The sequence below is a fragment of the Podarcis erhardii genome (assembly GCF_964252035.2).
Source record: "Podarcis erhardii genome assembly, chromosome: 7".
Classification (NCBI taxonomy): Eukaryota; Metazoa; Chordata; class Lepidosauria; order Squamata; family Lacertidae; genus Podarcis; species Podarcis erhardii.
In genome coordinates, this window is record NC_138511.1 from 83,013,267 (window position 1) to 83,028,242 (window position 14,976).

The 14,976-nt window shown below is 44.6% G+C and overlaps 2 protein-coding genes across 8 annotated transcripts in view; both read right to left on the bottom strand.

Moving 5' to 3' along the window:
• LOC309346085 (uncharacterized protein) overlaps positions 1-3,679 on the bottom strand; it is a 61,751-nt gene extending 58,072 nt beyond the window's left edge. The window contains exon 1 of the mRNA XM_081869768.1: positions 3,544-3,679. The gene's annotated coding sequence lies outside the window, so the exon portion shown is untranslated. The remainder of the gene's footprint in view (positions 1-3,543) is intronic.
• LOC309345858 (cell adhesion molecule CEACAM16-like) overlaps positions 1-14,274 on the bottom strand; it is a 60,493-nt gene extending 46,219 nt beyond the window's left edge. Inside the window, exons 1-7 of one of the 7 annotated variants that reach the window (XM_081869300.1) lie at positions 13,892-14,269; positions 12,208-12,576; positions 11,127-11,399; positions 10,279-10,398; positions 8,499-8,581; positions 6,680-6,721; positions 4,346-4,967 (exon numbers count right to left, since the gene is read on the bottom strand). In XM_081869300.1, coding sequence (XP_081725426.1) covers positions 4,686-4,967; positions 6,680-6,721; positions 8,499-8,581; positions 10,279-10,398; positions 11,127-11,399; positions 12,208-12,576; positions 13,892-13,952 — 1,230 coding nt within the window. In that variant the 5' untranslated portion in view covers positions 13,953-14,269 and the 3' untranslated portion in view covers positions 4,346-4,685. Of the gene's footprint in view, positions 1-4,343; positions 5,101-6,679; positions 6,722-8,498; positions 8,582-10,278; positions 10,399-11,126; positions 11,400-12,207; positions 12,577-13,891 lie in introns of those variants that run through there. The other 6 variants (XM_081869304.1, XM_081869305.1, XM_081869303.1 and 3 more) reach the window with 6 other exon arrangements.
• Between the last annotated feature and the right edge of the window lie 702 nt (positions 14,275-14,976).

The following is a 14,976-nucleotide window of genomic DNA, read 5'->3' on the forward strand; positions in this document are numbered from 1 at the left end:
GCTCTTCTCCCACACTCAGCTATGTGGGCCGTATAACAAGCTATAGGCCCTTTGAGCACTGAAAGCAGCTGTCCCATTTGCACCAACATTTCTCTGATGAAACACCATAATCTACCTCCACACAAAAAGCACTAGCGAGTTAGAAACCACTAGCGTGGAGAGCAGAGTCAGGAGGAAAGGTGTTCCTGGTTTATTAGTGGATTACTCACATGCCAAAGTTATCCTACTGGGGTTGCTTATAGCATTACTGACAGGGTTCACTGCCTGACACGTATAGTTCCCTTCGTCCTCTTTGGTGATGCCAGTTAGCATGAGGGTTCGGTTCCGGTCAGAAAGCCCAGTATTAGATGGGATAGGATTACCATCCTTGAACCAAAGGATGGAGACGTCAAGGCGGTCAGAGGTGTTGCAGTGTAAGGAGACAATTGTGTTCTCTGCCGCTAAGGATTCTGTCGGCCGCAGGACTGGGTGGGAGAGGATTTCTGTAGATGAAACAGAAATACAGTTGTCATTTGTGGGTCCTCATGGTCACTGAATCTGGTTAAGGTCTCTTCAATTGTAGCTACTAAAGAAGGCCACTTTGAGGCTGCTACTCAGTATAGCAGGGGATCATGACAGTAGCCTAGCCTCCAACATGTCTCAATTAAAAACCGGGATGCTGCCTTCCAGGGCCATACTTCCGCATGAGTCACGTGATCACAGCCCTGAAAAAGTGCTTTTTACAGGGCGAGTTTGCAATGCGAAATCATGCAAGATCACAGCATTCAAAATGGCAGCCGTTCTCTGGTTGGGGAAAAAACCAGGATGTCCCAGTTTTACTGGGACTTTTGTGGGGTGTGCAGTGGCGTAGCGTGGGTTGTCAGCACCTGGGGCAAGGCAAGTAATTTGCACCCCCTAACCCGTGGATTTGCGCCCCCTAACCCTAACCCCCAGATGTTGCGCCCAGTGCGGCCGGCCCCCCCTGTGTGCAGTACATTCCCATTGATGAATATCTTAAAGGGATTCTGCAGCTTCTAAAGTAGCATCCTGTTATTTTCGACACATAATTTTAACCTCTTTCAAAAAGGCCATAAAAGAAAGCTACTTTGAGCCACTAGGATGTGTTAGTGCGTATTAATTGGTTTAAAAATGCTTTTAAATGAATATAACTCCCCTCCCCCCAAAAAAACCCCCTCAAACATTTCCCCATTTGAGCAGCTAAAAAGGCAGTTGCAAGACTAGCATATTCTGGTATAGTTTTCTGATGAAAAGTTAATCATACCTGAAACGGTGATGTTTGTAGCCCCTGTGCTGGTAACCCCAAGACCTGTTTTAAATGAATAGGTTCCAGAGTCATCTGGCTTTAAATCTGTGATGTAAAGGGAGCAATCTGGTTTCGCAGTCTCCCTGCCAGTGTAGGCAGGTCCATCTTTCTGAGGACTAACTTTTGATTGGAAAAATCTAATAATAATAATAATAATAATAATGTTTCTTTCTTCAACTGCCCCTCGGTACCATTTGCAGTTACGAAGATTCTTCACATCAAGACCTTCTGGTGTTAAGGTGACACTCTCTCCTTCTTTCAGCACTCTGATACTTATTCCAGTTGTCTCCTGGGCCCGAGTCAACAAGAAGCAGGAACTCAGGACGGAGGCTAGAGGGTGGAGAAGAAAAAGAAAGACATGTTCTGCTAAAGAAGAAGAAAAAAGGCATTTCCTGGAGCAATCCAACCTCTGCTGAAATGTCACGGCATACACTGAATCAGTTCGGTACACTCTGGGATCAGTTCGTAACAGTGATTCCCCTCAAGAGCTGTCCTACAAACACTAAGTGTAGCCCTTACTTTATTGAGCAAGCAAGAAGGCAGTTCCTTTCCTAGCAGCTCAGCCTCAGCCTTCTTCTGGGGCAGACATGAAGAAAGGGGAAGCGCTCTTGCATTTCCCCTTCCAGGACCCTCCCATGTTTCTAGCTAAGCAAACATTAACATAAAGGGGTCCAGTGAAGGAGGTCTGGGCATCTGTCTGTGTTTACCTCCTTCAGGGACTCAGGATGATTCCTTTCTTTTCTTTCTTTTCTTTATAATTTTTCATTTTTAACAAATAAACATAATAATCTGTTTTATAAATCCTTTATGTACTTTCACCATACCACAAATACACATGCCAGCCAAATATATTATCATGACATTCCAAGTCTTTAATATGCAGATTCTACAGTGACAACCATTCCTTCAACCAACACAGACAGGAAGTTTCATAATATAATCTCATATCCGACAGGGAAAAACCTCTTCTCTCTTTCTCATCTATCAATATTTTGTATTTTATTCTTGGTTTTTTCCCTTGCCAGATATCTTTTTGCCATTTATTTCAATAATTTCAATCTGTCTTGCCGATCACCGGTATTGATTGAAACAAAAATAACATTCATTTTAATAAATGATTCCTTTCTTCACACAAAGTGCTCACTAGGCACTAAGAATTTTTTTTTAATTTTCCCCCAGGGCTCCAACCTGCCCCTTAAGTACTGCTTCTCTACCTTCCTCCAGAGCTGCTTGTCTAGAAGGCTCTGAGGCATTGTCAAAGTCATCATGTAACCATACCCTCCAACGTTTCTCCAATGAATATGGGGACATCCTAAGGAAAAGCAGGATATTCCAGGCTCAAATCAGAAACTGGCTTCTGTAAATCGGAGACTGTATCTGGAAAACAGGGACACCTGGAGGGTCTGTATGTAAATCCATCTGCAGTCTTTCAGAACTCTTACCAGAAACCCCTGTGGAAATGGGGCCCTGATTCTGCGTCCAAGTAGGTAGGAAACAGAGGGTGAAGGGGTGCGGCCCTTAGTGGGACTTGCCAATTTTGCATTTCATTGCAAGTTTTAGTACATATTTAAAATGCATTTAATTGCAAATTAACACAATGGTCTAGTTTGAATTCCTGAGAAGGACACCACAACAACATTCAGAGGAGCATGAAATCTGGCAGTGAGTGAGATCTAGACCTCTGCATTAGTCTGAGAGATGCAGATCTGTATTAGAACTAAAAGACCAAATTCCTCCAGCATCCTCATGCTTCCCCCAAGCTCAGCTGCATGTAACTCCACCTGCTTCCTTCCATGTAAGCTTCTTTCATTCCAAAAGGAGTTTTTGTGCCCTCTTCCAGGGCTCTTACCAGCAACCCCTTTGGGAATGGGGTCCGGATTCTGCATCCTAGTAGGTAGGAAACCGAGGGTGCAACAGGGTGGTCCCTAGCAGGCCTTTTGCATATAAATACATGTTCAAAAAGTGATTTTTCACTCAAAACAACACCTTCCTCTATGAAATCAGGTGCAGCGTTAGGTTTCAACATCTGCATTAGTGGGAGAGATACTGTTGTTTAGTCATTCAGTCATGTCCAACTCTTCGTGACCCCCTGGACCAGAGCACGCCAGGCACTCCTGTCTTTCACTGCCTCCCGCAGTTTGGTCAAACTCATGCTGGTAGCTTCGAGAACACTGTGCAACCAAATTCCTCCAGCAACCTCAACTCCCCCCCCCAAATTCTCCCCATTGCAGGATGCTGACCTCTCACCTGCTAAGGGCAGCATCTTCCAGGAGCCATGGGTTCTGCGTGGTGTGTCCATCTTGTGGGTGCACGTCTGTGGGTGCTCTCTGTCCCTTCACAGCTCGTGCACTGGGGTCTTTCTCTGCTCCTTGCCTAGTATCTGCTTCCAGCACCACTGCTGGCTCCAAGCGAGTCTCCGGAATGGATCGAGTTCTCAATCAGAGGTACCACTGTATTTGTAACTAAGTCTGCCTTCAGGAATCAAACTGTGAACTGATGTGAGTAAACTTCTTTTATTGATTTTAAATAAGATTGTGGTGTCTTTATTCTTTTAAGAGGGATTTAAGGGAACTTATCAGGAGTGTACAATTCAGTCTGAGACAGATTGAATTGTATAGTAGTGAGAGGCTCACACGAGCCTGCAACCAGCTATCTGCTGTGCATGAAAAGGGGAATGTAACTCCGTTACATAAAGGAACTTGCTAGCGCACGTTAGGAAGGATATTAGTAAACAATATATCCTCTCCTGCCACTCTGAAAATTCCCACATTGGGAAGGAGACACGAGGCTCTGGCAGGGTCCTGGCATCCTTCCACCTCTCTCTCTCTCTCTCTCTCTCTCTCTCAAACATTTTTTAAAATTCATTTTCACTTTTAACATTCATCATCATACATAAATCACAATCATTTTACAAATAGAAATCTCAGAATCCCCAAACTTCCCTCCATGGTTTCCCCGATATTCTTTTCAAACTGCTTTGTATCATATTCTTCATATTTACCTAAAATTCAAATTTTTATCATGGTTTTCTCTTTAGTGTTTTCAAAATCCTGCTAATACTTTCAATTGTTTACAGTGTTCTTTTCAAGTAACTTTCTTAAAAAATCCCCATTCTTTGTTAAATTTATTGTCTTCTTGATCTCTGATTTTCCCGTCATTTTGGCCAATTTGGGATAGTCCATCACCCTTATCTGCCATTCTTCTTTTGTAGGTAGATTGTCCTCCTTCCATCTTAGGACAAGCAGCATCCGTGCAGCTATTATAGTATACATAAACAGTCTCTTCTGATCCTTAGGTATTTCTGGACCTAAAATTCCTAGTAAGAAAGCTTCCGGTTTTTTTATGTGAACATTTGTCAAAACTATTTGGAAAAATGTGTCTATCACATTAAATTTATTATATTTACATTAAAATGCAGGCGAATTTTCATGAGGAATTTCCCTTTTCTTTCTTCCCCCCTCAGCATTAATCCTTTAGTCATACAAGATGCAATTCCCAGGATTTCTGCCTGGCGGTTCCAGGAGGAGTTTCCTTTGTGTCTCTGTCTCAGTATCCGCAAGTCTTTCTCAGTGTGAGAGTCTCTTGGGGACCAAGGCTGCTTCCTTTGTTCAGAACAAGGACTAGGATTTCCAGAAGGACCTGCCCTGCATTTACTCAGCACCATCTGAAAGGAAGAGATCGGATCAGGGAAGAGGCTTGAGGGCCCAAGAGAGGCCTCAGCAGCGGAGAGGAAGTTGCTGGTCCATGTCTTATCTCTTTATCTCTTCGTAGACGGAAGGGGTTGTGGGCTGCAAGGTCTAAAGAGAAAATGGAGATGGTCAGGTGGAAGCCACAGAGTCAAATCCACCTTTGCTTTCATTTGTTTTCCTGGCCAGCGTAAGAATACATTTATTTACATATTTATATTCTTGGAATGGGACACGGGTGGCGCTGTGGTTTAAACCACAGAGCCTAGGACTTGCCGATCAGAAGGTCGGTGGTTCGAATCCCTGCAACGGGGTGAGCTCCCGTTGCTCGGTCCCTGCTCCTGCCAACCTAGCAGTTCGAAGGCACATCAAAGTGCAAGTAGATAAATAGGTACCGCTCCGGCAGGAAGGTAAACGGTGTTTCTGTGCACTGCTCTGGTTCGCCAGAAGCGGCTTAGTCATGCTGGCCACATGACCCGGAAGCTGTACGCCGGCTCCCTCGGCCACTAAAGCGAGATGAGCGCCACAACCCCAGAGTCGGTCACAACTGGACCTAATGGTCAGGGGTCCCTTTTTATTCTTGGAAGCAGCATGGCTTGTAAGAAGAGACGGAAATAAGAGCAAGTGTCTTTAAGCCTTAAGATCTATACTTTCAGGGCACTTGGGCATCCTCTGCCTGGAATTTGGATAATACGGAATACAGGGCATGCCACTGTGAATTCAATGTGAAGGTGGAATTTCAGGTCCAGTTCCCACAGGGCTTCTTTTGCAGTGTGAGCAGAGAAAAAGCTTCACTTGCTGAAACACCCATTTCCACCTGATTCTACAAGCCTTCAGGAGACTTGCACACCTTTGCAGCTGGCCCTCTAGCTGTATACATTTCTGTTCTGGAGGGAGAGATCCCTGCTTGAAATCTGGGAGAGCAGCTGCCATTCAATGTAGGCTTTACTGGGCTTGATAGACTAAAGAGGTACCTTGGTATTCGGCCACTTTCTATGTTCTGTTGGGTAGGTACATGAGGAAGACAATTGCCCATCAGGCCCTAAAATGTACGAGGCCATTTTAAGGCCAGCTTTCTGAGTTGTGTCTGTAATCTTGGGTTAATTGTGAGAGCCGCTGGTCGGCTCTTCTTAATACAGCAGTACCTTGGTTCTCAAACTTAATCCGTTCCGGAAGTCTGTTCCCAAACCAAAGTGTTCCAAAACCAAGGTGCAGTTTCCCATAGAAAGTAATGCAAAATGGATTAAGACGTTCCAGACTTTTAAATACAACCCCCTTAAACAGTATTTTGACATGAATTTTACTCTCTAACGAAACCATTGATCCATAAAATGAAAGCAGTAAACAATGTACTGCAGTCACATCATCAATCAATCAGTAGCTGAACTCCATTCCACAGTCACAAAAACAAAACAAAAGAGCCAGAAAAACAAAAACACAAAATAAATAGCAAAAACTTGCGTAACACTCAAAATGGAAGTGTGGCACTCAAATCAGAAGCGTAACACTCAAAACGGAGCATGTTCGGCTTCCAAAAAATGTTCGCTAACCAGAACACTTACTTCTGGGTTTGCAGTGTTTGGGTTCCAAGTTGCTTGAGTACCAAGACGTTTGAGAACCAAGGGACCATTGTAACAGATATTTGGTCATATTTGGCATTTCCAAACATTTTGAAGCACTAAGGACTCACCTCATATGTGTTGGCAGCGCTGGAGGAATTTTCAGGATGAACCTGGGTCAACGACAAAAATATGTTGAAGGTAGCACCTCACTGTAGCACTGATGCCCATTTCTTGCAGTGTGTCAGTGCAGAATTCTGACAATTCAATTTCTACTATTACGGCCAGTTTCAAATGTGTGGCCAGCTGAACTGGGCCAGTTCCATTTTCTTAAGACCCACATTTAGGGGCATCTTGGCAGATGCAGAAAAAGGGAGTGTTTTCTGAAAACAGAAAGTTCTGTTTTTTGTTTTGTTTTTTAAACCCACTTTTCTTTCGCATCTTTGTGACTTAATTTGTCATTCCTTTCTGTGCTCCACTTTTAAATCTAGACAATAAATCCTCTGGATCATGGAAATGGCACCCCTCATCTGCTCTCAAGGTCCGCTAAGTTAGCACTGATGCAAAAAATAAATGTCAAACTGCATGCAATAGCAGGAAAAGCTTGAGGGTGCCTCTTAACCCACAATACTTAATACTCTAAATAGGTCAAATCATGTTTATTCACATGGCCAGAGACCTGGTGCAACATTCAACTGCAGTCACCAACTCCAGATAACATAGAATGCCAACGTGATACAGAGAAAACATGCTCAACTCTACCTCTACCCAAAACCCAATTCTAAGATCATCTGAGCTCCTGTCTCAATTACCAAAAAGGGTTTCCCTTCCAATAACATTCCTGCCCTTTCCATTCACATGGTTTGCTACAAGAGAAAGGAAAATTTTCCCAGCTTGATTGGAAAGGAAAATTTTAAGTGGCCGCAGATCAGTAGTGGGTGGAGCCGCATCTAAAAATGGGTGGAGCGAGAAATGTAAATTTCACCTTTGTGCAATAGGCTAGTTTCTACACACATCCCTCTCTACACTTTCATCCAGGCAAGGCTGAGACTTTCAAAGACATATTCCAGCCAGGCAAAAACACTCAGGCAAGGTGTGAAGCCAGGTTGGTAGTGGATATTTAACCCCCAGAACTCAGTTTTCCTACTCCTTGTCTACCAGGTAAATGATTTAAAATTGAGAGGATCGGCTGCATTCTAAACCCATCATAATATTGGCAATAAACAACAGCATAAGAAAAGTAGTTTGATGGCAGCCTTCCTCGCAAGGTTATCATCTTTCTTCTTCCTGCTTATAATCGACCCTCTGTTAGAAGGAAGAGGATTGGTTTGAGAAGATATTGAATTATTTGGGTAGGTTTGAACAATTTGGGGCAATTAAAATGTCAAAAGTTAAATAAATCTTGTGGAGGGAGGAGTGTTAAGCTATATAGAATTGTACATATGGCTGATTTGAATATGTTATTATTGATTATGTATACCCAATGCATCAGCCACCTGGGGGTTTTCACTGTTTGTTTTCACTGTTTGTGTTTTGGTTGTTGGTAAAAAAATATTAATAAAAAATAAAAAATAAAATAAAATAAAATAATCGACCCTCCGTTAAAGCTACTGGCAGAGAACTGAAGTCTGCCCGAGTTTGAAAGTTCTTCACAGTTCAGGAGGAGAAAGCAAGATGAAATATTTCTACATCACATACAAATTTCCAATCATACCATCCCCAAATGTGTTGGAGGTTAGACAGGTACATAAACAGGTTGATTGTGGGCAAGAGGGTGTTTTTTTTAAAAAAACTTACTGAATTTCCCCTGAAAAGAGGAAACCCAGGTCAAAGGGGTGGGGGGTGGAGATGGCATGGCATTTACATGCTGTTGGTGGGTGGTGGGTGCCATGCTTGAGGTGGCCCCATCTCACCCCAAACGACCATCTGGAGGCCCCCTGAGTCACTCACCTGTCCAGCTGGAAGAACGTTCTCATATATTTGAGGGGTGGATACAACCTGGGTGGAAGTTTTGCCATTTCGACGACAGACACCTGGAGGAGGGAGAAGTTGGGGAATAAACTCGTAATGTGGACCTCATATCCTACAACAGACCTTACAGATCTACCCCCGAGAGCAGGGTAACATCAAGCAAACTGCTGCAAGACCATTTCTTTATGCTTTTTAAGAAGCATTTGTTTGAATCTTGTCCTTAACAAGAAGGAGAAATGCAATTTATTGATATTGATTGATTGCATCCTCCAAGGTTTGCTTCCCCGCTCCTCCACATGCAGCTGCTGGGTGACCTTGGGCCAGTCACACTTCTCTGAAGTCTCTCAGCCCCACTCACCTCACAGAGTGTTTGTTGTTGGGGAGGAAGGGAAAAGGAGATTGCTAGCCGCTTTGAGACTCCTTTGGGTAGTGATAAAGCGGGATATCAAATCCAAACTCTTCTTACACAGGCACACATGCTAGTCCCCCAACAGCTTGCAGCCTAAAGGAGGTGACTCATTTAAATGTCAGTGCACTATGCCAATCATTCGGGGTTCCTTTTCCAGTCAGCAGAGTCACCCAGAAAGTCTTGTCAGTTCAGCTTATGTGTTGGTGAATTCCCACGTGGGAATAAACACCTCACCCATGTCACTTCAGCTTAAAGTATTTATTGCAGAATTAAAATTGCAACTTATACAACGATTCGTCTAAGGAAAATAAAGTAAAACTATATACAGTGAATCATTCCTCCTCTCTCTTATTCACTAGAGTGTGTGAGTTGGGACCATTGGTGTAGTAGGAGATTAGCAGCCCAACTTAATGCATATTTTTGCTAGTTAGCATGGGAAGGGGTTAAGACCACAGAGCTGTATTGCTGATAGGCAGACCATAGAGATGTACTTGGGAGAGAGGGCTCTGTGTGATTTCATTTCTCCACCTCTCCACCCGTCTTCCTTCAACCAGCAATGAGGGCTCCACTTGCTCCAGCTCGTACACATGTCTGAGGCTGTTTTTACTGTGAATAGAAGTATTTTACCCACATAGTTTGTTTACTGCTGCTGTTGCAGAGAACCAATGCATGACTATAGGTAAGTAAATCATATTTTAAACTTACTTCCCAGTCTGTTGCCTGATTCTTTGTCAAGAAAGGTAAGAAAGGGGGACACAGCTTACGTTGTAGCTGGGCTTTACCCAAAGAAGGCTTCACAATCCCTATGCTTTAATTTTCTGCTAAGGATGGGATCTTAAACTCTGTTCAGCTTGTGCAAGTGGGTGCCTGGAGGTAAGGTAAAGGTAAAGGGACCCCTGACCGTTAGGTCCAGTCGCGGACGACTCTGGGGTTGCGGCGCTCATCTCCCTTTATTGGCCGAGGGAGCCGGCGTACATCTTCTGGGTCATGGGTCCAGCATGACTAAGCCGCTTCTGGCAAACCAGAGCAGCACACGGAAATGCCGTTTACCTTCCCGCTGTAGTGGTACCTATTTATCTACTTGCACTTTGATGTGCTTTCAAACTGCTAGGTTGGCAGGAGCAGGGACCGAGCAACAGAAGCTCACCTCCTTGTGGGGATTCAAACTGCCACCCTTCTGATCGGCAAGCCCTAGGCTCTGTGGTTTTCCCACAGCACCACCCGCATCCCTGCCTGGAGGTATAAATTGCAATTAATATATCCCCTCCTAACTAGTAAAACTCATCCCACAGTTGAGAGCAGCATGTTGAGAGCACCCTGCAGTCCAGGGCCAGCTCTGGTTTTACTCACGGAGGAAGACGTAAGTCAGTGTTCCCACTAGCACCAATATCACAGCCAGGGACCCGATAACAGTCCCAGCGAGGGCTCCAGCAGAACCAGAAGAGGAAGAAGAAGAACCATCTGAAGAATCTGGAGAACAAAGGACTTTTTTCATGATTTTGCATTAAGGGTAGACAATAATCTAGCCTCTCATCTCTCCCTCTAAAAGCACTAAAGGAAGGAAAGTCAATATTTTAGAATTACCCGGCTTTGGGGGCAGAGAGGCAGAAGCATATAATGTCCAGAAATGAATGCAACTCTTCCTGGCTCACATAAGATTGGCTAGAAAATAAGCCAAGGTGTTGCCCTCCAAAAGGTGAGAAATAGTTCTTTCTCAAAATCAGTGCCCAGTCTAGTGATTTTCTTTCTCTCTCTGAATGTTTATTAAATATTCTCTTGGTTTATGAAAGAACATGCATTGTCTCTTTTTTCATGTTGTAGAGTATTTTTTATCACCTGATGTGAGACATTGGTGCTGCATAAAACCCAACACACACCCTAAGTATTACCACCCAGCCCCCTCTCCCCACCTCCTTTTACCCCAGTCTAGCGATATTCTTTGATCCTTCCAGCTCCCCCAAGCTCTTCTCCCACACTCAGCTATGTGGGCCGCATAACGAGCTATAGGCCCTTTGAGCATTGAAAGCAGCAGTTGAGGCCCTTTGAGCATTGAAAACAGTTGTCCCATATGCGCCAACATTTCTCTGATGAAACACCATAATCTACCTCCACACAAAGCGATAGGGAGTTAGAAACCACTAGCATGGAGAGCAGAGTCAGGAGGAAAGGTGTTCCTGGTTTATTAGTGGATTACTCACATGCCATATTTATCTTACTGGGGTTGCTTATAGCATTACTGACAGGGTTGACTGCCTGACACGTATAGATCCCTTCGTCCTCTTTGGTGATGCCAGTTAGCATGAGGGTTTGGTTCTGGTCAGAAAGCCCAGTATTAGATGGGACAGGATTACCATCCTTGAACCAAAGGATGGAGACGTCAAGGCGGTCAGAGGTATTGCAGTGTAAGGTGACAGTTGTGTTCTCTGCCACTAGGGATTCTGTCGGCTGCAGGACTGGGTTGGAGAGGATTTCTGTAGATGAAACAGAAAGGCAGTCATCATTTGCGGGTCCTCATGGTCATTGAATCTGGTTATGGTCTCTTTAAGAGAAGCCATCAAATAAAGCCACTTTGAGCCACTGACATGTGGTGTTGTTGTTGTTGTTTAGTTGTTTAGTTGTTCCGACTCTTCGTGACCCCATGGACCAGAGCACGCCAGGCACTCCTGTCTTCCACTGCCTCCCGCAGTTTGGTCAAACTCATGCTGGTAGCTTCGAGAACACTGTCCAACCATCTTGTCCTCTGTCGTCCCCTTCTCCTTGTGCCCTCCATCTTTCCCAACATCAGGATCATTTCCAGGGAGTCTTCTCTTCTCATGAGGTGGCCAAAATACTGGAGCCTCAGCTTCAGGATCCGCCCTTCCAGTGAGCACTCAGGGCTGATTTCCTTCAGAATGGAGAGGTTTGATCTTCTTGCAGTCCATGGGACTCTCAACAGTCTCCTCCAACACCATATGTTAGTGCATATTAATTGGTTTAAAAATGCTTTTAAATGAATATATTCCCCCTCCCCCCAAAACCCCCCTCAAACATTTCCCCGTTTGAACAGCTAAAAAAGGCAGTTTGCAAGACTAGCATATTCTGGTATAGTTTTCTGATGAAAAAATGAATAATTTTGTAGGGTCTCATTCTTGGGGCAGAGGAATTGTGTTTAGGACAAATTCATGAGCCGCATCCCCCGCCCCAGGAGGAAGGCACAGAACTCTCCACCTCAGAGCGCAGCAGGGGAGATAGATTTGGGTGCATAAGAAGTAAGAATGACTGGAGAGCAAGTTAACATACCTGAAACGGTGATGTTTGTAGCCCCTGTGTTGGTAACCCCAAGACCTTCTGGTTTAAATGAATAGGTTCCAGAGTCATCTGGCTTTAAATTTGTGATGTAAAGGGAGCAATCTGGCTTCACAGTTTCCCTGCCAGTGTGGGCAGGTCCCTTGGTCTCACCACTAGGACTTAGGAAAAGTGTAGTAATAATGTTTTTTTCTTCAATTATCCCTCGGTACCATTTGCAGTTACCAAGCTTCTTCAGATCAAGACCTTCTGGTGTTAAGGTGACACTCTCTCCTTCTTTCAGCACTTCTGGAACAACTCTGATACTTATTCCAGTTGTCTCCTGGGCTCGAGTCAACAGGAAGCAGGAACTCAGGACGGAGGCTGCAGTGTGGAGAAGAAAACGAAAGACATGTTCTGCTAAAGAAGAAGAAAAAAGGCATTTCCTGGAGTCATCCAATCTCTGCTGAAATGTCACAGCACACTCTAAATATCCCAGTTTGTAACAGTGATTTCCCTCAAGAGCTTCCTACAAACACTGTAGGCCTTACTTATTGAGCAAGCGAGAAGGCAGTTCCTTTCCTGGCATGAAAAAAAGGGGAAGCACTCTTGCATTTCCCCTTCCAGGACCTTCCTATGTTTCTAGCTAAGCAAACATTAACATAAAGGGGTCCATTGAATGAGGTCCGGGCATCTGTCTGTGTTTATTACTTCCTTCACGGACTCAGGATGATTCCTTTCTTTCTTTATAATTTTTCATTTTTAACAAATGAACATAATAATCTGATTTAAAATCCTTTCTTCACACAAAGTGCTCACTGGGCACTAAGAATCCTTCTACCAATTTTTTTAAATAAAATTTTTCCCCCAGGGCTCCAGCCTGCCCCTTAAGTACTACCTCTCTACCTTCCTCCAGAGCTGCTTGTCTAGAAGGCTCTGAGGCATTGTCAAAGTCATCATGTAACCATACCCTCCAACGTTTCTCCAATGAATATGGGGACATCCTAAGGAAAAGCAGGATATTCTAGACTCAAATCAGAAACTGGCTTCTGTAAATCGGAGACTGTATCTGGAAAACAGGGACACATGGAGGGTCTGTATGTAACTCCATCTGCAGTCTTTCAGAACTCTTAGCAGAAACCCCTGTGGAAATGGGGCCCTGATTCTGCGTCCAAGCAGGTAGGAAAGAGAGGGTGAAGCGGTGCGGCCCTTAGTGGGACTTGCCAATTTTGCATTTCAATGCAAGTTTAAGTACATATTTAAAATGCATTTATGGCAAATTAAGACAATGGTCTAGTTTGAATTCCTGAGGACACCACAACAACATTCGGAGGAGCATGAAATCTGGCAGTGAGTGAGGTTTAGACCTCTGCATAAGTCTGAGAGGTGCAGATCTATATTAGAACTAAAAGACCAAATTCCTCCAGCATCCTCATCCTTCCCCCAAGCTCAGCTGCATGTAACTCCACCTGCTTCCTTCCATGTAAGCTTCTTTCATTCCAAAAGGAGTTTTTGTGCCCTCTTCCAGGGCTCTTACCAGCAACCCCTTTGGGAATGGGGTCCGGATTCTGCATCCTAGTAGGTAGGAAACTGAGGGTGCAACAGAGTGGTCCCTAGCTGTACTCAAAGACCAAATTCCTCCAGCATCCTCAACTCCCCCCAAGTAAGTCCTCCCCATTGCAGGGTGCTGACCTCTCACCTGCTAAGGGCAGCATCTTCCAGGAGACCTTCCAGACATGGATTCTGCGTGGCCTGTCCATCTTGTGGGTGCACTTCCTGGAGAATCGATCTGCCTCTCTGTCCCTTGACAGCTCGTGATCTGGGGTCTTTCTCTGCTCCTTGCTCCTTGCCTAGTATCTGGTTCCAGCACCACTGCTGGCTCCGAGTGAGTCTCTGATCAGAGAAACAGGAACTTGGCTGCTGAATTTTCAGCACTGGGTTTCCCCCCAAGGGTTGGAAATCATCCAAACAAAGCTCTTTCATTAACTTCCTCCTATCCCCTTACTAGCCAAGCCAGTCCCTGAACTATTTGCTCAAATACAACTCAGCAGCACCTGCCTCAAAAAATGACAGCAAAGATGCAGTCCGGGTTGCAAGAGTGCACAGAGGGAGACGGGAACCGAGAGCTGGGACGTTTAGGGTTCATTACAAAAAAGGTCTGAAGCGGAAGTCTCCCACCAGTCCAGAATAGTGATCTGCTGTAGACTCCCAGCCAGGAACTTCCCACCTGCTTCTGCTTTTTCAATTTAGATTTGTGATTACTAGTGCTAGGATTTCACCATAAATCACATGCTGAGATGCTGGCGTACTATTATTTTCCAGTGGAAGTGAGCCACATGTTCTTGCTGCAACCTTTGAGCACCTATAGCGACAAAATTCTCTCTTTGTTTTCCAGGATTTTTCCTCGTCGGCGAAGACTTGTGGTTGATGTGGAGCGAGAGAGGAGGACACTACCACGCTTTAGACTTGTGTTTTGGTACCAAAATAAGGCCTTTCTATCCCTTTCACCACCTCCCTTCTCTATGTCACTCCTCCTTATAGAGTTCCTGTGTCTCTTGCATGTGCACACCCCTTGGGTACGATTTGGATATCCTCTCAAATGACTAAAATGCACCAGCTACTCTTTCTTCCCGATTTCCACACATGTGTGATGTAGAGATCCTCTAGACCAGGCCGGTCCAACTTTTCACAGCAAGTGGCCCGCAAGAAGACATTGGCAAGGAACCCACAGTGTGCACACTGCCTTGTCACACGGGGAAGGGGGTTGGAGCAAAGTGACACTAA